The sequence below is a fragment of the Lissotriton helveticus genome, chromosome 6, assembly GCF_964261635.1.
Source record: "Lissotriton helveticus chromosome 6, aLisHel1.1, whole genome shotgun sequence".
NCBI lineage: Eukaryota > Metazoa > Chordata > Amphibia > Caudata > Salamandridae > Lissotriton > Lissotriton helveticus.
The window spans coordinates 52,260,267-52,284,375 of NC_136067.1; the positions used below are offsets into that span (position 1 = coordinate 52,260,267).

Consider the following 24,109-nt stretch of genomic DNA (forward strand, 5'->3'; position numbering starts at 1 on the left):
AACCTAATAGCACTCAGTGTATCATGCTTGTGATCGTGTTACTAGCATGTGATTAAAACAATTAAAAATGTCATCCATGGTGAGCACAGTGCACAGCATGCTCATGTGGGGCAACATCGTTTAAAACAACAAAGCCACAGTATTCACTTTAAAACATTAGTGGTTTAAGGGCACTCACCCATCGGATAATGGTGTGCTACAACAACAGTACCCGGCAGGTAGACCAGCGGGTGAACCTCACATTGGATGGGCTGGTTGATACACAATTCGCATTAGGCTCGTAACACAATAAGACAACAAACATGTTTGAAAACCCTGTATCAACAACGTGGTTGCCTTGCTGCTAAGTAAGTTGTAGTATCAGGAGGTTTAGTGGGGGTGTCACGGGCCACATTCAGTTGGTTAAGTTCAAAAGACATTATATGCTCGCAGTGTTTCTTGAGTCAGCAAAATGGTCTTAATATTAATCTAGCACTGGCCCTGGGAGTCCTCTGGGGAGTATTCAAAGTCCGTTCATGATCAGAGCAGTAGCCTTGTCATTCTTACATCTAGACCCCGGCTTACCATTCTACTGGTATCTATTTATTTCAAAAGGTACCCGGGTGAACTGATACACAACATGTTTACAGGTGCCCTGCTGCGTCCAGGTTTTAGCGTCCTTGCTCAGCTTCACTAATAAAAGTAAAGTGCAGTAAAGTAGAGTAAAGTAAAATGCCGGTCACTCATCTAAAAACCATGACACCTGTGGAGGTTGTGTACTGCTGACCCATTCCCCTTGTTAACTGGTGCTCGTCTAACAGCGACGGACTACGGGCCAGACAACATGAAACTCGTGCATCGCCCCTGCTCAGCCAGTACAAGAAATTTGCTGTCAGAGCGAGCAGAGCATTGCCAGCCGATCTGCGGCGTCTATCTGCAGGGGGAGACTTACTTTCGTTATCCTGCGTCTCCTCGATCGGACCTACCCCTCACCGTCGGGCCCGGGTAGATGAGTACTTCCTCGTCTGCTCATATTTTGTAAGGGGCAGCCTCTGCGTCCCCGTACACGTGATCGCTTGTTCCGGGGTCAGGGCGGAGCTAACCCGGAAGTGGAGGTCATGGTTTCATCTGGCGGCCATCTCTTAGTGGTGTTTTGCACCGGGGTCGTGTAACATCTAGTTAACACTGTTTGTCCCACTGCTGCATCATTCATCAGCTCCGTATCCCGGCAGTAGTGCCTAGTGAAGGTATGCAGCAACTTCCATGCTGCCGCCCTGCAAATGTCAGTGGCTAGCGCCCCTGCAAAGAGAGCCATAGAAGTGGACATAGCTCTTGTGGAGTGCGCTCTCACTTTGGAATGCAATGGCTGTCTAGCTTGGTCATGACAGAAAGCAATAGTTGCAGAAATCCATCTGGAGATGCTCTGCTTGGTAAGTGGTAGACCTTTCCTAGGTCTGCTGCAAGCTACGAATAGCTGGTTAGATTTCCTGAATGTTTTCGTTTTGTCAATGTAAAACTTCAAGCATCATTTGAGATCCAAAGAATGCAGTGATCTCTCAGCTGCTGTCCTTGGGTTTGGAAAGAAGGAACGCTGAACCACAGGTTCATTTAGGTGGAAGTCCGACGGGACTTTTGGGATAAACCTAGGATTGGTTCTCAGGATTACTCTGTTGTTTTAAAACTGTAGAAAAAGGATCCTGGATTGAAAACGCCTGTAGCTCACTGACCCTCCTTGCAGATGTGAGCGCCAGGAGGAGTGCTGTTTTCCACGAGACATACTTTAGGTCAGCTCTGTGGTTCGAACGAATGCTTCATGAGATGGTTAAGAACCACATTGAGATGCCAGGTAGGTGGCAACATCCTTACTGGCGGGAAAGATCTGTATAATCCTTTTAGAAATTGCTTAATCAACCTGCTTGACCAGAGAGATTGACTCGTTGAAGTTCTTTTATAACGAGATATTGCTGCTAAGTGTACTTTAATGGAGGAGTGGGCTAGGCCCGACTGTGCCAGATGTAATAGATAAGGTAAGATTTGCTCCGGTGAGGAGGAGAAAGGCCGAATGGCTTGATCTGCACACCAAACACAAAAGCGCTTCCATTTCAGGGAATACGTTTTGGTCGTGCTATCCGCCCTTGCTCTGGCAAGAATGTCTCTACAGTTTTGTGGAATATTCAGATTGTGGAACTCTCGGAACTCAGGAGCCCGGCAGCTAACCTGAGAGACTTCAGATCCGGATGTTGAACTTGATTGTTGTTCATTGTGAGCAGGGATGGATACTGCCGCAGGTGGATCGGCGGCTCCAGGGACAGACGGTGGAGCTCTGTGAACCAATGTTGCCCCGGCCAAGTTGGGGCTATTAAAATTAGAGTACAAGACTCCACCTAAATTTTCCTGAGGACTCTGGGAAGCATCGGGAATGGCGGAAAGGCATACGCAAAGACGTTGCGCCATGCAATGGAAAATGCATTCCCTAGAGACCCTGACTGGGGATGCCAACTTGTGAAGTGTGGGCATTTGGCGTTCATTCTTGCCGCAAATAGATGGATTTGCGGCGTTCCCCATCTGGAGAAGATCTGGTCGATAATTTGTTGATCTAGCTCCGACTCGTGTGATGATGTCTTCTGCCTGCCCAACGCGTCGGCGAGCACAACATCCGTGTCTGGGACATATTCCGCCCTTAGGGTTACATTGTGGAGTATGAGTCAATTCCAGATTTGTTGCGACTCGCGAGAGAGCGTCAGCGAGCGTGTCCCTCCCTGTTTGTTGAGGTAGTGCATAGTTGTGGTGCTGTCTGTCCGGGCGAGCACCAGGGAATGTTTGATTCTTGGCAGGAAAGCTTGAAGGGCCAGGAAGACTGCCCGCATTTCGAGCAGATTGATATGTAGTTTCTTCTCCATAGGAGACCACTTCCCGCTTATCTGTAGCTCTTGCAGAAAAGCTCCCCAGCCTTCCAAGGAGGCGCCTGTTGTGACAACATGAGGAGCAGACGGAAGCAGGAATGACAAGCCTTGAGACAGGTTTTGAGATGACATCCACCATTGCAGGGCTCCGACCATCGGAGGATTCACTTTTATGTGGTCAAATGACCCTGTGCATTAGACCCACTGCTTCGAGAGCACCTCCTGTAGAGGTCTCATTCGTAGTCGACAGTGAGGAATCAGGAGGATACTCGATGACATCCTCCCCAGGAGGAATTTCAAGAGGCGGACTGTCAAGACTTTCTTGGAAGATACTATAGCAGCTAGTGCAAGGAGCTTGTTCATGCTCTCTCTGGATGGTAAAGCTTTTGCTGACCGTGTGTCCAGGGTTGCACCTAGGAAACTGATGCACTGAGAAGGTTGTATGACCGATTTTTCCTGATTGAGGGTGAGACCCAAGCAATCGAAAAGCTTTAAACAGGCGTTGGAAGACCATGGATGCGTCTTCTAAGGATGGAGCCTTGATAAGCCAGTCATTCAGATACGGAAAGACTTGGTGATGGCACTGTCTGAGATATGCCGCCACCGGGGTACGACATTTCATGAACATGCGCGGTGCAGACTTGAGCCCGAAGGGCACATCACGAAATTGCAAGTGTCTGCCCACTACTGCAAATCGCAAGTACCTTTTGTGATTCCTGTGACTTGGGATATGGAAGTAAGCATCCTGTAGGTCTAGGGACGCACTAAAATCCTGCTCTTACAGAAGTAGCAAGACCTCCTGGATCGTTACCATGCGAAACGACTGCTTCTTAGGAATTTGTTGAGGGCCCTGAGGTCCAAGATTGGTTTCCACTTCTTGTATTTTTTTTTTTGGGATCAAAAAGAAGCGAGAATAAAACCCTTTTCCCTTCTGAGATGGAGGTACTCTCTCTATTGCTCCTTTTTGCAGCATAATCGAGATCTCTCGTAGAAGCAGCCGTAGATTTTTGTTATTTCCGCTGTCCTTTACCTTGAAAGGACGACTTCCCAAAAGAGGATTGCTTGTTCTGCTGTTGTTGGCGCTGTTGGTATTGCGGTCTACCCTGGCCTGAAGAGCAGGAAGACTTGTATTGATAATTTCCTCTGTAGGAAGACTGTCCCCTACCTCTATTTCTACTAAAGGACTGGTTCTTATACTGAAGAGTGCCCAAAGCTCTCGCAGTGTCTGCTTCGTCAATTTGTTGTGCCAAATAGTAACTGGCTATCATATGGCATGTCCAAAATCTTTGCTTGCACCTCAGGACGGAAAGAGGTTGCCTTTAGCCATCCTTGGAGCCGCAAGACTGCTGCTCCAGCCAACTGGTGGAACCCTGTCATAGCGATATCCATCGCGCAGTCTATAGTTTCTGACGCCGATGCTTCACCATCTAGCAGAATCCTCTTTACTTCCTCTTTGGATGAATCAGGCAATTCCGACAGGTATGGGGAAATGTGTGCCCACAATTGTCTATTATATCGTCCCAAGAGTGCTAGGGCGTTCGCGGTCTTTACCGTCATTGCCGACATTGAGGAAAACCTTTTCCCAATGTTGTCCACTCTTCTTCCCTCCTTATCAGGAGGAAGCGACAAAGGGCCGAAGGATTCCTGGAGGTCTTCTGGGCCGCCTGAGTCACCACGGAGTCCGGCTTAGGATTCCTGTTAAACACGCCGGTGCTGTATCTCGCGCCCTATACTTCTTATCCAACTGAGGGATCACTGGTGATACAAAGGAGGGGTTCTGCATGACCTTTACCCCTTCTGACTATAGGTAATCGATAATCGGTATTGACCTTACTGCCTTCTTGAGAGGTTCTTTGAATTCATACAAGAAGCAGACCTGTTCTTGAGAGATCATTGAGATCTTAAAACATTGAGCAGCCCTCTCTACCACATTATAAGAGATTCCAGAATTGATGGAATTTCCCTCGTCGACGAGCCCGTCGACGAGATTGCCGTCATAGACTATGCCGTCGTAGATGAGCAGTCATAGACGAGGCCGTCGTAGGCGACGCCATAGACGATCCGTCGTAGACGAGGCCGTCGTCGATGATGCCGTCGTAGATGAGCCATCGTAGAGGAGCCGTCGTAGATGAGGCGATCGTAGACGAGGCCATCGTAGAGGAGGCCATCGTAGACGAGGCCATCGTCAACGCCGTAGAGAGGCCGTCGTAGACGAGCAGTCATAGACGAGGCCGTCGATGACGATGCCGTCGTAGACGAGCCATCGAAGACGAGCCCTCATAGATGAGGCCATCGTAGACTAGGCCATCGTAGACGAGGCCATCGTCGACGCCGTAGACAGGCCGTCGTAGACGAGCAGTCATAGACGAGGCCGTCATCGACGACGCAGTCGTAGACGAGCCATTGTTATTATTATTATTATTATTAAAATTTTATATAGCGCACAGCTACCCTGGGGCATCCCGGCGCTTTGAACAGGGCATCAACAGTTAAAACAATGAGATGGGCGGATCAAATCACGCAGGAAACAGATATGTTTTCAAACCTTTTCGAAAACGCAAGATACAGGTCTCAGCGCAAGGCCATTGTAGACAATCCATCGTAGACGAGGCCATCATAGACGAGGCCATCGTAGACGAGGCCATCGTAGACGAGGCCATCGTAGACGAGGCCATCGTCGACGCCTTAAACAGGCTGTCGTTGACGAGCAGTCATAGGCGGGGCCGTCATCGTCCACGCCGTCATCGTCGACGCCGTCGTAGACAAGCCATTGTAGACGAGCTATTGTAGATGAGCCATCGTAGACGAGCCATCGTAGACAAACCATCGTAGATGAGTCCATCGTAGACGAGGCCATCGTTGATGAGGCCATCGTTGATGAGGCCATCGTCGACGCCGTAAACAGGCCGCCGTAGACGAGCAGCCATAGACTAGGCCGTCGTCATCGACGACGCAGTCGTCGACGAACCGTCGTCTTCGAGCCGTCGTAGATGAGCCGTCGTAGACAAGCCATCGTAGACGTGCCATCGTCGACGAGCCGTCGTAGACGAGCCATCGTAGATGAGCCATCATAGACGAGGCCATCGTAGATGAGGCCATCGTAGACGAGGCCATTGTAGACGAGGCCATCGTAGACGAGGCCATTGTAGACGAAGAGGCTGTAATAGGCAATGATGATGGTTTCTTCGTCGACGATCCTGTTGACGATGTTGGCTTTTTAGTCTTTACCTCCGGAGGTAAGAAGACGCCTTCCTGAAGGGTTAATGACCAGAGGAGGTGATTTTGACGGCTCCGAAGTCGTCTTTTTTACATGATTTTTCTCCAAAAGCAAGTCCTTTACTCTCCTTTTTCACAGAGGGAGGAGATTTTGTAGAACTGCGCCCAGAAGACCCATGTGTGGTCTTTTTGAGGGCCTTCTCAGGACGTTCCCCTGAGGAATGAGTTTGAGGAGATTTTCTTCTCTTTTGAGATCTCCTAGATGTTGAGGTCAACGCCTCATCACTTTCATTGGAGAAAATTAAAAACCTCCTTTCTGGTCTTAGTGTATGACACCATATTAAAAATCGCCCTTCACACCTGTCAAAAAACTTACTTCAGAAAGTGCGACATATCTTGCAGTCTTTCCTTACCAGACCTTCTTTAAAGAATGTATTTGAAGATAATCCATAGTAGAAAAGAATCCTTGACAACAAAGTTATTTATTAAAGTGCAAAAACACAGAATCGGAGCAGAGCTCAGAGGAGACTCCCTTAGCACAACGTGCGGTAGAAAATCTGAGGGACTGAGGCTCCTGACAGGAAGGTTCTAGAGGGAGGTGGCAGCGGATTGGCTCTTCTCTATAGTTTGGTCCTTTTTACAAAAGGACATGGATATGTTACTAAGGTGAGGCCTCTAGGCCTGCTATTCTCTATGTATGTCTATAGGACATTACTTTTCTATGTACCAGAGACTCCCGTCTCGACGACGGGGAATGATTCAGGCATGTGAATCTATGAAAGACACCCATAATACTGGATAAAACACGTAGATGAATAGAATGAGATTTATATATGAAATATAAATAGATCATGAAATTAATTAGGTATACTTCAAAAAATGTAGAGAACATAAAGTATTACCGTTTTAGTTGCTTCGAGTTCCGCTGTGTAGTGATTAAGAATAAGTCCGATGCTACTCGCAATTTCTGATTGAAGACATGGGAGGTTTAATTTCTGGAACCTGAAATCAAATACAATTACATATATAGAGTTGCAAGTTATGTTTGTATGTTTTGCGTAACATAAATAAATAAAGTCAATAAATAAAATCACCTAACTGGTAAAACACATCCCTTTACCAATTATATAAGCATTTCATTTTTAAGGTGGTTCCTTCTTTAAATTTTCTTTCACAGAAATGCGATATTACTTCAGCATATGTAAGCCACTGCTTTGCAAACACTGAACAATGTTTTTTCTCTTCTTGTCTAGAAATATTATTAAAAGACAGAACTGTACAATTTGCTGTTCCACAATTTAGAATTCTGAAACTCCTCGAAATCTAACTTATATATCATTTAAATCAGAGACGCTTGGGTTATAAACAGATTGGAAAATGTTACTTACCTTCGGTAATGCCTTAACCAGTAGACACTCTATGTAGCCACAGATTCCTTACCTTAGAATTATCCCCAGGTGTCAGACTGGATAAAATTAAATGAAAATTGAATATATAACGTGCACTACTACCCAAAGGTGTCTAGACACAAAACTCTGATTAGGAGGAAAAAGAACAAGGTTTACTTATTGAACAGCCAGATTTTTAAAGATTTACAGAAGGAAAAAACGTTTTTTTCTTAAGGGCAAGTGGCAAAAAGTTCAAAATCCTGGCTGTGCCAGCCACAAAACCTCCCCCACCCCCAAGAAAGCTGTTTTGACTTTAGGAATCACAAGATTAAAAGCTAATGAAGAACGCAGATGTCTTGTGGGGACATACCAGAGAAATTTGTGTTTAAAATATTCTGGACCAAGCCCATGCAGTGCCTTGAGGTAATGCAGAGCGACATGAATTTGATCCGTCTTTTTATGGGAAGCCAATGCAGCACTGACAAAAGAACCGATACCGTCTGATGTTTTGGTATGGCGCGCAGCAGACGGATGCCAGAATTTTGCAGAATCTGCAGTTTATTCAAAGATCTGGTCTGAGTATTAAAAAAAGTGGACTGCAGTAATACATTTTCGACAATATTAATGCAGAAATAACTGCTTTCTGTAGATCAAGGGGGATAAAAGGCAGGACTTTCCTGAGAGTCTTTAACATAAAAAAGCAGGATGATGTTATAGAGTTTACTTGGCCCTCGAAGGAGAGTTTGTAGTTGTAGGAAAGTAAGATCTGCTTTTATGGTTATCCCCACTTTTTGCCTGGTGCTATGCTGTTTCTGACTAGTCTGACTGGGATCTTGCTAATCAGGACCCCAGTCTCTGTGTGCTTTCCCCCCTAAATTGGTTATGGTAAGTACGGATTAGTTAGCTGTAATCCTAGTTCTCACCCAGGGGTATACTCATCAAAGTCATAATCTGTGAATAATCCCCACCACTGTGCAGGATCGTGTAGCATATAGAAAAAAAATATATATATATTACCTACTGGCAGTCGCCAGTAGGTAGTTATAGTTAGGACCTATTATCCATAGGAAAACCGTAACATTCTATTGCCAATAACTTTGGCGCCTATTGATGAATCTTCTTGAGCCAGCTCAGTTCCGCTCCTTCCCTGAAAGTTTGGGGGTGATTCGTCAAGCGGGGGCCGAGAAAAAAGGGGCGTCCCAAAACATGTTTTCCCCATGCAATTTCCCATAGAACCTTTAGCCACGGCTACAGCCCGTACGGCTGAACGGAATTACACCAAATTTGGCAGAGAGGTAGTCCTCAGTTCAGACTCGTGCCTTTTGCTTATTTGATGTAAATCTTTTCAGTAGTTTCTGAGAAAATGATATTCAAAAGTACATATATATCTAGGGGCGCGGTGGATCCGCGGATTGTGCGAGGATTGGCATCGTAGCATAAGTGCACCGTCCCGATCACGCGCTCAATGCTAATTGGCTGTCAAGCAGTTGTAAACATTCGAACCCAGGAACTGTTGGCAGCCATTTAGTGCCTCGGTAGAAGTAAGGGTGAGGAAGTCAGTTGAATATGTGTTCAAAACGGAGAAAGGGGGCAGGGTAGAAATAATTCTACCCTCTAGACCTGCTTAGGGGGTCCCAGAAGGACCCCCAGGGCCCACATTTTTTTATTTTTTTTAAACCGGGATGCGTTTAGGGTGCATGGACTGTGCCATAAAATAAAAAGGAGGTTTTTTTTAATAATTAGTCTCTGGGGGGTTAAATACCGGGGGCAAAATTATTACATTTTATGTGGGGCCCAGAGGGGCCCCCCCAGCCTCGGGGATTGTCAGCGCCCGGGGCTAAAAAGAAAACAAATGGTGGGGGGAGGGATCGAAGGTCCTGAAAGCCACGGGGACCATCACCCGTCGGGGGTTTATGCATTGTGGGAGTGGGACTGCGTGGCTCCCCTCCTGGAGCACTTAAGGGCCCTGTTACCCACCGGGGCTACAAAAAAATGTATGGCTAGGGAGGGGGGCTGTAGGGTCTCCAAAGCCCCGGGAACCACCACTCCCCGGGGCTTCATGTATTGTGGGAGGGCTGCTTTCTGCAGTGTGCCGGGGTGTCCATTCCGCCCTCCCATGGCAAGGAAATCTGTTCTCTCTTTCAAAATGAAAATGAGATTGCTTTTCCACATAGGGAGTTGTATGTTAGTTGCTCGTGATGTGGAAAAATAATGCCGACTCCCAAACGCGTCAAAGTTGTGCACCAAAGGCGTTGGAGTCGCGCACCCTACAGATTATGACTCGTGCATCCAGCTCATGCACACCAGGGGGCTGCACTGAGCGCTGCGCTGGGTGCGCGACTTGTGATTTTACCGTAAAAAAATAGCCCCTATCAGTAATTTCTAATATCTCCGGGGACCCTATCCCCGGGTCTTATAACAAATGTTGGGGACTGTGAGGGGAGCTACAATGCCCCCACGGTCCCGCAGGCTTCCCGCGTTCTTCGGGAGTCAGCATTGCTTTTCCGCAAGGGGAGACGCTAACTTGTATGTGGAAATGCAATCTGCTTTTTATTTTGAAAGTGAGAACAGATTTGTCTGCTCTGCCTTTCAAAATGCTAACTAAGTTTGCTATGGGAGGGCGGGAGCCGTGAGACTCCCGCCCTCTCAAAGCAAACAGCAGTGTCCCGGGGATAGGCACCCCGGCACACTGCATAAGTCGGCCGTCGGGCGTTGTGGTCTCCAGGGCTCTCGAAGGCTCTAGGCATAGGGTCATGCAGTCTGTCTCTCACAATATACAAATTTCCGGGGGTGGTGGTTCCCGGGGCTTGAGGGGGGTCATTGAGGCCCACACACTTCTAATTTTGTTGGGGGGGGGCCTTGGACGCAAAAGTGGTGCAAGTGGATTGTAAATCTGCTTCACAGTGTTTTGTTTTACTTTGCTTTCCTTTTTGGTCTTGTAGAGGATCCAGGGTTAATATAACGTTTTTTTCACAGCCAGTACCTTTCAACTCTACCCTACGGCTTTCTGCCTGTTACCATAGTAACAGTTCATGGAACACTTAAATGAGCACGGAGGTTAGAAGTTCACCACACTATGTTGGTAATTGAAAAAAGTTACTGTGCTGGAGTTTTTGAACTTTTCTATAGGAACCGTTAGTCGTAGGTATAGACTCTGGTAAAGATCTGGTAAAGAGTTTGCCTCAGAATTTTACTTCAAATTATAAATATCATTTCTATTGGGGACCGCTACCCCCCCTAAAAAAAAAGTCCTATATACTTTTATTTTTAATTAACGTTTATTAAAATAATAAATAACTGGAAACGTAACTTAAAGATAACAATACAATAAATAACTAGAAACATAACTTAAACAAAACAATATAATAAACAAAATGTGATATGGTCTCCAATAGAAGTACGGTAGGTAATCTGCAAAACAAAAAAGAAAATTAGTGATTAAAATTAGATCAATGTGATTAAATGAGGTCAAACATTACAAGTCAAATTAACAGTTGAAGATATTCCCTTCTTTTAACGTGTGCAGTGTGCCTGATACATTTCACTTGTCTTATAGGCTTGCGTTCAAGCCGTGTCTGTATGGAAGTGCGTACTGCGTCAGATTTACATTACAGATCAACAGGTCTTAAAAATGATTCAGAGATGAGACAGAATTAGGCGAGAGATCAAGTCATTATGCAGGACAATATTCTTTAGGGCTTATTTACAAGACTCTTGCGCCAGTTTTGTGTTACTTTTCTCATGTTGAAAGTGATGCAAAAGTGGAGCAAGGGGCTTTTAAATAAGGTCTTTTATTTCTAATGCATTTAATTGGAGGCATTGTATATCTAGGCCGCTCTGCTTACCTTGTGTAAACACTGTGGCCAACAGAGTTCACAACTTGAACTCAGCTTTGGTTGGTCACGGCAGAGCGGACAGCAGCGTCCGTAACTTTAAAAGAGAAAGAGAAATGATGTGCGAGGGAGAGAGAGAAAGAGAGAAAACAACATTAAAACTGTGAGAGAGTGAAAGTTATTGATGGACCAGTTTATAGTGGAGAAAATACTCGTAGCTCACCTTTTGCCTTGGTTGTGTGTTCAAGTATGTGCTGGTTCATAGTGCACCCTCCAGTTTAGTGATCTGAAATATAGTATATAGAGTTAGTCATAGAATAGTACATACAAAAGTGGCATAAGGGGCTTGTAGATTTGCCTCTCAGACTGTTGTAATCTATCTATTGTCACTGCTCGGAGTAAATTGTACATTCCTACGCAGTGAAGCTGCTGCACACTACCCACTCTCTCCTTTCACAGATGACTTGTCATTGTTTCAGAAAGAAGCTTTTTTGCTCACCTTGTGCCATTGGTGTGATTCAAAGCGGGTGCACCACATGTCGTAGCAGCCTTCTCAAATGTTGTTACGATGGCCACGCATCATTGCAGAATCCTCGACCGTTGAGTTTTAGAGGTGTGGGGGGGGGGGGACGCCAATTTGTGAAAAACAATCTGTAAGATAAAAAGGAAGTTAACATTGTGTGTAATTTTTTTATCAAAGGAGAAAGGAAGTGAGAGAGTGACTGCAAAGAATATTCGCAGCTAAACTTTCTGTCACCAGTGTGTTTTTCACCACGTGCTGGGACATAATCCACCCTGAAGCTCTACATCTAAAAGATAGTGAAAGAAAGATGTTATGTTTTGTTATTGTTACTATCTTAATGTGGAGTTGAATAACATCGGCCTTTCACACACGCTCCCTCTCACATTTCAAAGAACTATTTCTATAGTTTATATTCCGGACGTTTGAGCGATTATAAAAATGTTCCTGCTATTGGAAAAAAATATATACATGTAATTTGATACACTATATAGGACTGCGTTTGTCTAAATCGCTGCGTCGCTTTTTTGTATCCAGTCTGCTACGCTCGCAGCTGTTTCAGTCTACGTGCCTTAGTGTGGATTTCTTCCAGTTTTTAAGCCGCTGCCAAAAGGAGTGAGGAGAAGGCGTTTTAGAGCCTCAATTGACACCGGGAAGCCTGCTGCTTCAGGGGACGGGACTGCGAGACCCAGGGTTCCGCGCAGAGCATCGGAGCGCACCTGGAGTCTCTTCCCACCCCCTGCTCCTCCCTTGATTGCCTGCATTGCATATAACAGCTCGCGGCTCCCGCTTCGCGGGTGCCGCTCGCAGCTGTTTCAGTCTACGTGCCTTAGTGTGGATTTCTTCCAGTTTTTAAGCCGCTGCCAAAAGGAGTGAGGAGAAGGCGTTTTAGAGCCTCCATTGACACCGGGAAGCCTGCTGCTTCAGGGGACGGGACTGCGAGACCCAGGGTTCCGCGCAGAGCATCGGAGCGCACCTGGAGTCTCTTCCCGCCCCCTGCTCCTCCCTTGATTGCCTGCATTGCATATAACAGCTCGCGGCTCCCGCTTCGCGGGTGCCGCTCGCAGCTGTTTCAGTCTACGTGCCTTAGTGTGGATTTCTTCCAGTTTTTAAGCCGCTGCCAAAAGGAGTGAGGAGAAGGCGTTTTAGAGCCTCAATTGACACCGGGAAGCCTGCTGCTTCAGGGGACGGGACTGCGAGACCCAGGGTTCCGCGCAGAGCATCGGAGCGCACCTGGAGTCTCTTCCCGCCCCCTGCTCCTCCCTTGATTGCCTGCATTGCATATAACAGCTCGCGGCTCCCGCTTCGCGGGTGCCGCTCGCAGCTGTTTCAGTCTACGTGCCTTAGTGTGGATTTCTTCCAGTTTTTAAGCCGCTGCCAAAAGGAGTGAGGAGAAGGCGTTTTAGAGCCTCAATTGACACCGGGAAGCCTGCTGCTTCAGGGGACGGGACTGCGAGACCCAGGGTTCCGCGCAGAGCATCGGAGCGCACCTGGAGTCTCTTCCCGCCCCCTACTCCTCCTATAAAAAACGTGCAACAGACGCTCAGCGGGACGCGTGTGCGGGACGCCGGACGAAGCCCGGACAAAGGGCGGACAGTATTAGACAGTCCGAGACAGGCTGAGACTGGACTGGACACGATACTCTGCCCCTGTTGAACCTGACCTTTTTGGTTACAGTAAGACTAATAATCCCTGAAATTCTCGTTGAATCTTTGAAATTCTGTATTGTATTATTGTGCGCCCTCTTGTCCTATTAGATTGCTAAAGTCTAGGTTTTAATATCAACCTCTATCAGAATGCCAAAAAAAAATGCTGTGGTGGGGGGCAATTCCATTGAAAATTATATGGTACAAGTAGTGTCAAGGATCAATGACGATAGGAGACAATCCTTGGGTCTTAGTCACTCCCCTAATTTATCTCCCCTAAGCCCATCACCAGATTCACCATGGATTGATATCCTTTCTCAGGCTGAGGGAAGTGTAATCTTAGATCCGGACACACTTGGCATTGGTCCTTCAAATTTGAGTATCAACATAGCACAAGGTCAAGATATAGCCAGGATTAATGATTCAGACTCGCAGATAGTTGATCTTGATGAAGATCACACTGCACAAGAGAGTGAGCAGACAAGTACTGATGCCGACCCCCCTGCTCAAGTCCAAGCACCTCGAGCTATTAGAAAGTGTAGAAAAACACAATTACTCCGTAGTGGAGTTTGCTCAGGGAGGAAGAGGGCCGCGTCACCATTGAGAAGTAGGGAAAAAGGTAGGAGGAAAGTAGAAGATGTGGAAAAGTCAAACGTGGACGAAGAATTTATAGCTAGGATAGCAGATTTAATTGACACCAAACTCAAAGCCTTAATTAAACCGGTTGTGACTAAACTGGATAAGTTATCTGCAGATGTTAAAAAGCTGGGAGCAGATCAGAAGAAGATAATGGAAGAGGTGTCAATCATATCTGGAACAGTTAAAAACTTGGTTTTACCTGTAAAAGAGGTATTTGGCCTTCGATTAGATGAGGGTACAACTCCTAACACCATACAGGTAAATCATTTAGAACAGACTCCAACCATTGCGTCCAATCACTCTCCGTCAAGGGAGATCCAACCTCCATATCTTCCTGAAATAACCCCATCAAGTGTAGAAGAAGATACACTGCTCTTCATTGAAGACGCAGCCCCATTAGTGCTGGTATTAGCAAATGCTCCCCCATTAGCACCGGATCAATCTGAAACCCCCATGGCGCTAACAAGTAAAGCCCTGCATTGGCTATCAGGCAATATGCGGTTGGCCCCATGGGGGAAGCAACAGCTAGCTAGAGACATTAAATCAGCCAGAAGGGCAACATGGATAGGACAAAATCCCAAAAAATTTAAGGGCGACTGCATAATTATAAATTTTGCTAACTCTGCAGTCTTACCAAATATCCTTCCCAACATTCTACCGCCGCAACGAAGGAGAGGCACCATCATCCCTCTTACTCTGGAATTCTTTGGTAAAAAACAACGGAGCATGACATACCCTAAGCCCATTCACACCTATATTGGGCCGATACGGCCAGAAACAAAAAACGGATGGGGGTTTGATGCACCAACTAATAACTGGGGCCATAGTAGGGACAGATATGATCAACCATTACGACCATACCACACAGATCACCAATACTTTAATATTCCCACCTCCAATAGGTACGATGTCTTCTCTGCTGAGGGTGGGCTGGATGGGGTAGAATGACTATTAGATACATTCTGCAACACTGCCCCTATTGACTGCCTATCGGAAGACATAGGCTTAGGAAATGCTAACCAAGTTATAAATTCAGTGGCTAGTAATGTTGTAGAAACGGGTGCAGACATCCTTCAAATTGATAATCCTGGTCCACATACTGATACAAACTTAGCTTTTCATCCGGCTCACATCATGGAGAATCCTGGGTCAGTTCAAGAATATCACAGTACTGTTATTCCCACTGGCCCACTTGTATGTGAGAAAATGGATATAACACAAGGTGGACGTCAAAAATGTAAGGAGGGATTATCACTGTTATCATGGAACATAGCAGGAATCTCTGACAAACTGAAAGACAAAGATTGGTTGCACTTTGTTCAAAAATATTCCATAATATGTTTCCAAGAAACTTGGGTGGTAGGGAGAAATTTACATATTGAAGGATATCAGAGCTTTATAATCCCGGCAATTCCATCTGCTAGTGGAAGAGCCAAAGGGGGTTTGGCTATCTTTGTTAACTTGTCGCTCATATGTTACAAAACTGAACACTATTCTGGTAATAATAACATCCAGATCCTCGAGTTTAAAAGGGGTAAAACTAATTTTGTATTGATTAATTTTTATAATGCGGTTAACCACTCCGGAGATTGCAATATAGAGTCTTTACGTGATTTGTTAGGGGCAAATGATAGCTTTTTACCACGTCATAAAATCTTAGTGGGTGATTTTAATACACATTTATGCGGGAACCCTAGTGTGAGACCTGCTGGACAACTGGGTTGTAATAGTATGGAAGGAATACACTTTGAACATTCGCGGAGGGGTACAGGTTTAAACGACTTAATGAATGAAAACAATCTATTCACGGCAATGTCGACAGTACCTGATCAAACTGTATTCTTAACCCCTACCTTTAAAGGTCATGCTACAGGATCATATATAGATCATATTCTTCTTTCAGTTGATTTTGTTAATATTATTGAGGAATTTTTGATCCTTATGAGTATTTACAGTGACCACAATCCTTTGTGCATTACTATGGGCATGAGTTTACTTGAAAAGCATAACTCTCGAGAGGACCGTGGACATTTAAAATGTATCCATGGCAAGCGTCGCCTAAAATGGTCAATGGTGGACTACGATCAATTTTATACCTCTATTAATGTAGTATGTAACCATGAACTGACGGTATGCACATCTCCTGAATCAGCACCTTTGCAAATCTTGACATCTTTCAAGGAGATAGCCAAGAAGGTGGAGTCATTTTTAACGATACCTATCAAGGGGAAAATCAATTCAAATAGTAACCCGAAATGGTTTGACAGTGATTGTTCGAAGGCTGGCCGTGAGCTTAAGACAGCTTTAAAAACAAAACCAAGAGATCCACTGATCATCAAGGGCTTGCGGGCCGAATATAAGAAGTCATTGGCCGCCCGCAAGCGAGCAGTTAAAAAAAGCGTATGGGAGTCACTGTTAGACCCCGAGACACTAAAAAACAGCTCGAAGTTCTGGGAGATTATCAATAAACCAATATTTGATTGTCCTAGTATCTCAAGCGTGGGCACAAACATCCCAGAGGATGAATGGATAAACCACTTCAGCTCTATTTTTAAAAATAATGAGTCACAGGCAGAACACAGCTTAATGAAAAGTAGAGAAATGTCCCTATGCTTCTCAAATGATGAAATAATTAAAGGAATCAAAGGTCTATCAAATAACAAGGCCCCAGGTCCTGATGGACTTCCGCCTGACCTTTTTAAATCATGTGTAGCACTATGGGCGCCGGTACTTACAGCAGTACTAAATGCTGCTGTGTTATGTGGATGCCCAAAATCATGGGGGGCATCTACAATTGTACCTATATTTAAGAAAGGAGACCGTAGCAGCCCGGCCTGCTACAGACCAATATCTCTAATAAATTCTGTGGCAAAAGTTGTTGGAGGAGTCATCTTAAATAGATTGATCAGTTGGTCAGAGGAAAATAACATAATATCCCCAATCCAGTATGGTTTTAGGCCTGGACATTCTACTATCTCTCAATGTCTAAACTTGTATCTTATCATTGGGAAGTATACAAAGGCTCGAAGAGGAACGATTCACATGGCCTTCATGGACCTTTCCTCGGCTTTCGATTGCGTGAGTCGGGAAAGGCTTTGGGGTGTCATGGAAAAAATGGGCGTGGATAAAAACCTAGTAAATTTTTTAGAAGATATGCACTCAGATACCAAAGCGAATGTTAGATACACCCAGGACCTAAAGGTGACTAAAGACTTTGGAGTGTATCGGGGCGTCCGACAAGGGTGCATTCTGGCCCCGTTCCTTTTTAATATATATATTAATGACCTGGAAGAGCACCTTTTAAGCACCAACATAGATTATCCGTATATTGGTAGAAAAGGACTGCCGGTTCTATTATATGCGGACGACGCAGTCCTTTTATCCAGAACGGCAAATGGACTCCAAATTTTATTAGATTCCTTTTACTCTTTTATGAAGACAAGAGATTTAAGTATTAATAACACCAAATCCTACATAATGAAGGTTGGTCAAGGCTTTAAAAAACCAAATCGCTTAAATGTAGTTGGAGTAGAAATCCCTGTAACCCACACATTCTCCTACCTCGGGGTCCTCTTTGACAGTCAACTAAAATGGGGACCCGTGATCCAAAAAAAGAAGGGAGATGTTACTAGGGTAAACGCGGCTATATTGGATTTCTCCAGAAAAATGGGAAATAGCCCAGTTGCCGCTCTACTCCAACTCTATAAGGCCAAAAGCATTACCACAGTTTGTTATGGCAGTGAAATATGGGTATATGTTCCACTGGACGCACTACAGATAGTTGAAAACAACTTTTTAAAACAGGTTTTAAGGGTCCCCAGGAGTACAGCAAATTTTTCCGTGCATGAAGAACTGGGGGTCCCGTACGTATGTGATAAAATTGCAGTGAATCCCCTGTTATGCTGGATGAATTGTTGGCTAAATGACAATATTCCACTTACTAAGCTTATTCTAAGAGAAGCACTTACATGGGACAATAGGAAGGAGGTTCCCTGGCTTAAGTACTTATTTAAGTGCTTTACTGATCTAGGCCGCCCTGAACTTTTTCTATTCCCGGAATCTATCACTAAAATGGATCTTATTACGGTCAAAAATGATTTTATTGACTCGAGACAGCAGGAAAGGGAATCATGTGAACTAAAAAAAGAAAGTGTACGTAACCATATACTAATTAAAAGCACTTTGTTCACGGAACCCTACCTGACATGGCAAATGTCGAGTTATGACCGTTTCCTGCTGACAAGGTTCAGGTTTAACCTGTTTCATTTTTTGCTGGCTGTTCCTAGGGGCTCTCATCGAGGTCAAGTGTTGCCGGCTTGCGGCTGCGACGATAAGTCTCCGCAAGACCTGGCACACTTTCTGTTCTTTTGTTCTTTTTACGCTATACCAAGGAAGTTATATCTGAAACCCTGTTTGAAAAAATTGAATTTTGTACAATTTCGTCCTGCACAACATTTTTTACAGCTGCTAAACTGTGAATACACTTTGTTTATATGTAGTTTTTTAAAGCTGGCAGTTAAATTCAGAAACAGTATGGAAGGATAAAAAATACTGACATATGAATTGTTATTTATAACTGTTGCTAAAGGAATTCTATATTCTAAACGGTCTTCAATTTTTGATATAGTTTAGTACTTTTAATCTTGTGATTTTTAATATCAATTGAATTTTATATTCGAAATGAATGTGTTTTTTGTAATTGTAAGGTAAATACTTTTATGGTTGTCAAAACGAACAACCGAATAAAGTTTGTTGACTTGACTTGACTTGACAGTCTGCTACAGCCTTTCGACTCCCTTCGATGCGCACCCAGGCCTCACTGCTCACCTTTTCGTGGACAGGACACCTTCTGCATCATGTAGTCCCGATCTGCCACTAAGAAGTCTCACATATGGTGCCGAGTCTTGATATCGGTATCGTTAACCACATACTCGTGCTCCCACCATCATCACAGGTTCCTCACCCACTCAGTGCTTCTAATACCACTAACTCAGTGACCAAAGAGGCCACACACATAGTGGTGGGCCCCCCTACTCAGTGGTTCAGGCCTACATGAGGTGTTTGAACCACTAGGACGGGCCATCACAGCGCTTGGGATGGGAGCAACTCTTAAATGGCGTAGAGCACGTGCGCCCCGTCTTATTTATTGGTACGGTCACGTGTGTAGTAACAGATACGTTGGATGGGTGTGGTGTGGATGTTTACCAGCCATGAGGGAGTGTGTGTGTGTGCCATTTTTACAACTAGACGTGGGAATAAGAAATCACTACAATTAAAACTGGGCAATGTTTCGTTGTTGTGTTTTCCTGGAAGCGTAAGTGGAGTGGGCTGGCCTGACATATGCCAGTGCTGCGGGAGGCTCTGAACCATGATTCCGGAGCTATGGGCGTGGTCCCGTTGTGAGCAATATGAGAAATCAAGTGATTCGGATGTCCGTTTTGTAGTGTTGACGTCACCCGGGTCTTAAAAACAAATGTGTCATTATATCTGTAAAGTCCCACAACTTGGCCAACATGGAAGGTATGGGGTATTACTGACTCTATATTTGTTCATAGTTGCACACATAAAAGATGGTTGACATGACACATTTCTGCGATTATGAATGTTTGTTGTACCTTCAGTGGAGTGTTGTAGCTGTAGTAATACAGGGCTATAAAAGGTTTATGTTGCAGATATTGGCATTTGAATGGCAGCTAATATATATATACATATGTGGTTATTCTGGTACACTGTTGAACTTGATGCTGGAAATCAGTGTTTGAGTCTCGGAGTTGCGTCCTCATCGTGTTATTGTAATGACGTAATGTACGCGTGCCTGAAAATGTATTGTAAATATGGTGCTCATGTAAATAGCTGATATAGTTTTGGGTTGATTTTCCGCTATATAAATATGTTTTAAAAAAAACAAAAAAGGAGGAATAGCCCACACTTATTGTCACAGGTAAGATGGTTGCATATTATATTTATAGCACAATATAATGTGGTAGGGCGGAGGAGCAGCATTTTACAAACACAATAAATACACAGACACAGATAGATAGTTGAAGTGGGTAAAGGCACGTGTGCTCGACTCCATTTTATTACGTTGTTGTTAGTAACAAGTAGAATAGTAATCATGATATCATGTACAGATATTTAATCATAAACGGTTTATGACTTCTGCTGTACAAAGGTAGGACCATTGTATGTGAAATAATACACAGAAGATTCTATTGTAAAGAGTTCATGAGTTGTGGTGCACTCAGGTAGGGGCGGTTGGTGTGGAGCATGCGATGATGCGTGGTCCAGGCATATCGCACTGGTAAAAATGTGTTTTGACTATTGAATTTTGCCTTAACAAGGGCACGGGCGAATATTTAAGGTGTACTGAGTTAGTGGTACGTCTGGTGTTTATCCTGTGTTCCCCCTGCGATGATGCGGGGTCTGAGCGGGCTGTACTGAAATCCTTCACTGTTGCATACTGGACTATATGAACTTTGAGGGGGGGGAAAATACCATCGATGGTTATCAATTGCTGTGCAAACTACGTGTACTGATTGCTCCCCATAACAAATTAAACGATTACACTTCACGCAGTGCATTCTAACTTTCACAAATTGGGGACATATGTCTTGTGGCGATGTTGAAGATGATATCCCAGAGGTACTTGGTATTGCCGGTGGTGGAGGTACATTTTGGCGCAATCTTCTACATTCTTTGTTATCATAGTTCACAGGATGCAACGATTGAAGGTGATTGTGCATACTAGCAGGGCAACAGCACAATTTTTTTCTCTGCTTTAAATAAATCGAGGCTCAATTTAATGTTGTCTGTAGTGTATATAAAAGGTAAATACAAGTTGTGAACCCTACTGTGCACATTGTACATGGAAGCTAGTAGTCAGTACTGTTATAGAACAATGCTTTTTTTCACTTATTTTAACAAAATCTGAATACATACAGTATAATTGTGTCTGCATTAAATAAATCAAGGGTGAATTCCCTACTGTCTATAGTGTAGATGCAAAGGTGAATTCAAGTTGCAAACCCTGCTGTCCGCAGTGTACATCTTAGGGTGGAGTGCGTCATCTGCAATTATAGTGGAAGGGGAAGATCGAACATGCATGCAGTGTACATTTTATTATTCAACTAAATCTATAAGTGATATAAAACTTTTTTTCAAGGAAGCATACTAAAGGGATATTGCGTAGGGTGTGATAGGTGTTAAACTTCGTTTGGTTTCTACTGAGTTAGTGGTACCTGAAATAACAAGGTTCTGTGGAGCCTGCGATGGTGTGTGGACTGGGCAGGCCGTACTGATAGTAATGTTTTTTCTCTCATGAATTCTGGCTCAGTAAGGCCAAGTGGCGATTTTGTGCAGGTTCGAGGGACGTTAGTTTGTTTGGTACTTGACTTTATACATAATGAATGAAGAATCAGTTAAATTCTGCCTGAATACGGCCATGTTGCGATGAATTATGGTGCACTGAGTTAGTAGTACCTTTGGGACAGAGCTTGTACGTAACCTGCGATGATGCGTGGTCCGGATAGGCTGCACTGGGGATAATGTTTTTGTACTACAAAATTTTGCCTTAATAAAGCCTTGTGCTTATTATTTATGGTGTACTGAGTTAGTGGTACGTCTGGTGTTTAGCGTGTGCTCACCCTGTGATGATGCGTGGTCTGAACGGGCTGCACTCAAAACATTGACTGTTGCATACTGGATTGTATGTACTTTGAGGGGGGGAAAAAGTGCCATAGATGGTTATGAATTCTTCAGCAACAAAATTATCAGAATCAGATGATTCTTCCAGTGGAGTAGACATTTTTGTCTCCAAAAAAGAAATTCAGGTTTCCAATGAAGAAAAAGTGAGGTTCAAATTGTGACCTATGCTATCCACAGTGTAGACTATCATTAAGTGTACCTTTGCACTTGCAGAGTGAAATTTATTATTCAAGAAAATCTATATGGTATATAAAAAAGTTGTTAAAGGAAGCATAATAAAGGGATATTGTAAAGGTTTTGATAATTGTTATACTTAGTTTGGTATTGTAGTCTGCAAATAATAAATCAACAGTGTAATTAATTGTAAGCTCTAATGACCGCAGTGTAGGCAGGAGGCAGCGGTCAGTGTAGGCAGGAGGCAGCGGTTAGCAAGAATCCATGACTACTTGACATTGATTAGAGCTGCACAGTATTGGTAATTTGGTGTGTGTGCACGCATCAATGATAAGTGGTGGAAAGAGTTAGTGGCACCTGAAACAACAAAGTTCTGTGGATGATGCATGGTCCAAGCAGGACGCACTGGTAGCAAAGTCTTTAAAATCAAGTTTTCTAATAAATACTGGTTGTTCATTCACAGAAGTAAGTTGAAGTATATCTCCTAAAACTATGATATATTTTCTTCTAAATAAGTTATCTCATTCAATATGGTCATGTGGTGATGATTTCGGGTGCACTGAGTTAGTAGTACCTTTGGCGCTGAGCTTGTACGTACACTGCAATGATGCGTGGTCGGGGGGGGGCACAGTAATTGAAGTAATGCCTTTTGTCGATTGAATTCTGCATGAATTCCATTTAAAAGTGACAGTATGCCTCACTGTGACATAAAACTGTTCACTCTTCTTTGGGATGATTTATGGTGCACTGAGTTAGTAGTATCTTTGGCGCTGAGCTTGTACATACCCTGCGATAATGAGTGGTAAAGGGGGGCCGCATTCTGACCAATGTCTTTTCTCTATTGAATTCTGCCTGAATACGGCCACGTAGCGATGAATTATGGTGCACTGAGTTAGTAGTACATTTGGGACTGAGCGCATACGTAACCTACGATGATGCGTAGTCCGGGCAGGCTGCACTGGGAGCAATGTTTTTTTGCCTAGTGAATTCTGCCTTAATAAGGCCACGTGGAGATGACTTGTGGTGCAGTGAGTTAGTGGTACCTGAAGAACTCAGCGTGTGCGCACCCTGCGATAATTCCGGGTTCGGGTGGGTCGCACTGGTACAATGTCTCTTGGCTATTGGAATGCGTCATGTGCAATCGCCATTCCACCTGAATCGTGAGCCCTCACAATGTAGATCGAAGGCAGTTGTCAGCACAGATATCGACGAATGATTTTTGTGACTTATGTTAAAAAAACTGAACATATACAGTAGAATTGTCTCTACATTACATAAATCAAGGCTGAATTCCCTACTGTTCGTAGTGTAGATGGAAAGTTGAATTCAAGTTGTGAACCCTGCTGTCGGCAGAGTAGATTTTGGCAAGAGTCCACAGAAACATCGACAAATGCTTTTTTGACACATATGTTAACAAAATCCGATGACACAGTAGAATTGTCTTTGTCTTCAAAAAATCGAGAATTAATTCAATGTTGATTTTAGTGCTTCAGCGCTTCTGGTATCAAGTGGTAAACTCAGTTGATTGCAGTGTATATTTGAAGGCAGTACTTGGTACACACATAGATGAACGCTTTTTGTGGCATCCATTAATAAAATTGACTCTTCATTTCATAAATCAAGGGTAACTTGCATGCTGTCCGTAATTGTCTTTGTATTAAATCAATGAAGGCTGAATTTCCTACTGTACTGAAAATCTGGTGACATAGTGCAATTGTCTCTGTTTTAAATAAATCAAGACTGAATTCAATGTTTTCTGTAGTGCTGATGCGCAACTGGTATCAAGTTGTCAACTCTACTGACCGCAGAATAGATTGAAGGCAGTTCTCAGTACAGATACTGAAGAAAAATTTAGATCCATATTTGAATTCAAGTTGTGAACCCTGCTGTCCGCAGTGTCGATGGAAACCACTAGTCGATGCAGACATAAGTCTGCGGTGGTGTGGCACTGAGTTCGCAATCGGCCTGTATCGAGGAAGCACGCGGTCATGGCGGCAGCCACGTGGCAGGGTGGGGACCTTCGCTGCGGCGCAGTCTCTTCTCTTTGCAGAGGTGAACCACGCCCAAGACGTAGCCTAATTATTTATAGTCTTACGTTGGCGCTGTT

General features: G+C 44.2%; 1 protein-coding gene across 7 annotated transcripts in view; it reads right to left on the bottom strand.

Annotated features, from left to right (window-relative positions):
• Nucleotides 1-24,109, bottom strand: part of DNAH8 (dynein axonemal heavy chain 8) — a 10,041,960-nt gene that overhangs the window by 8,190,006 nt on the left and 1,827,845 nt on the right. For all 7 annotated transcript variants that reach the window (XM_078647354.1, XM_078647353.1, XM_078647356.1 and 4 more), the window contains exon 15: nt 7,001-7,100. In XM_078647354.1, the coding sequence (XP_078503480.1) occupies nt 7,001-7,100 (100 nt within the window). The remainder of the gene's footprint in view (nt 1-7,000; nt 7,101-24,109) is intronic.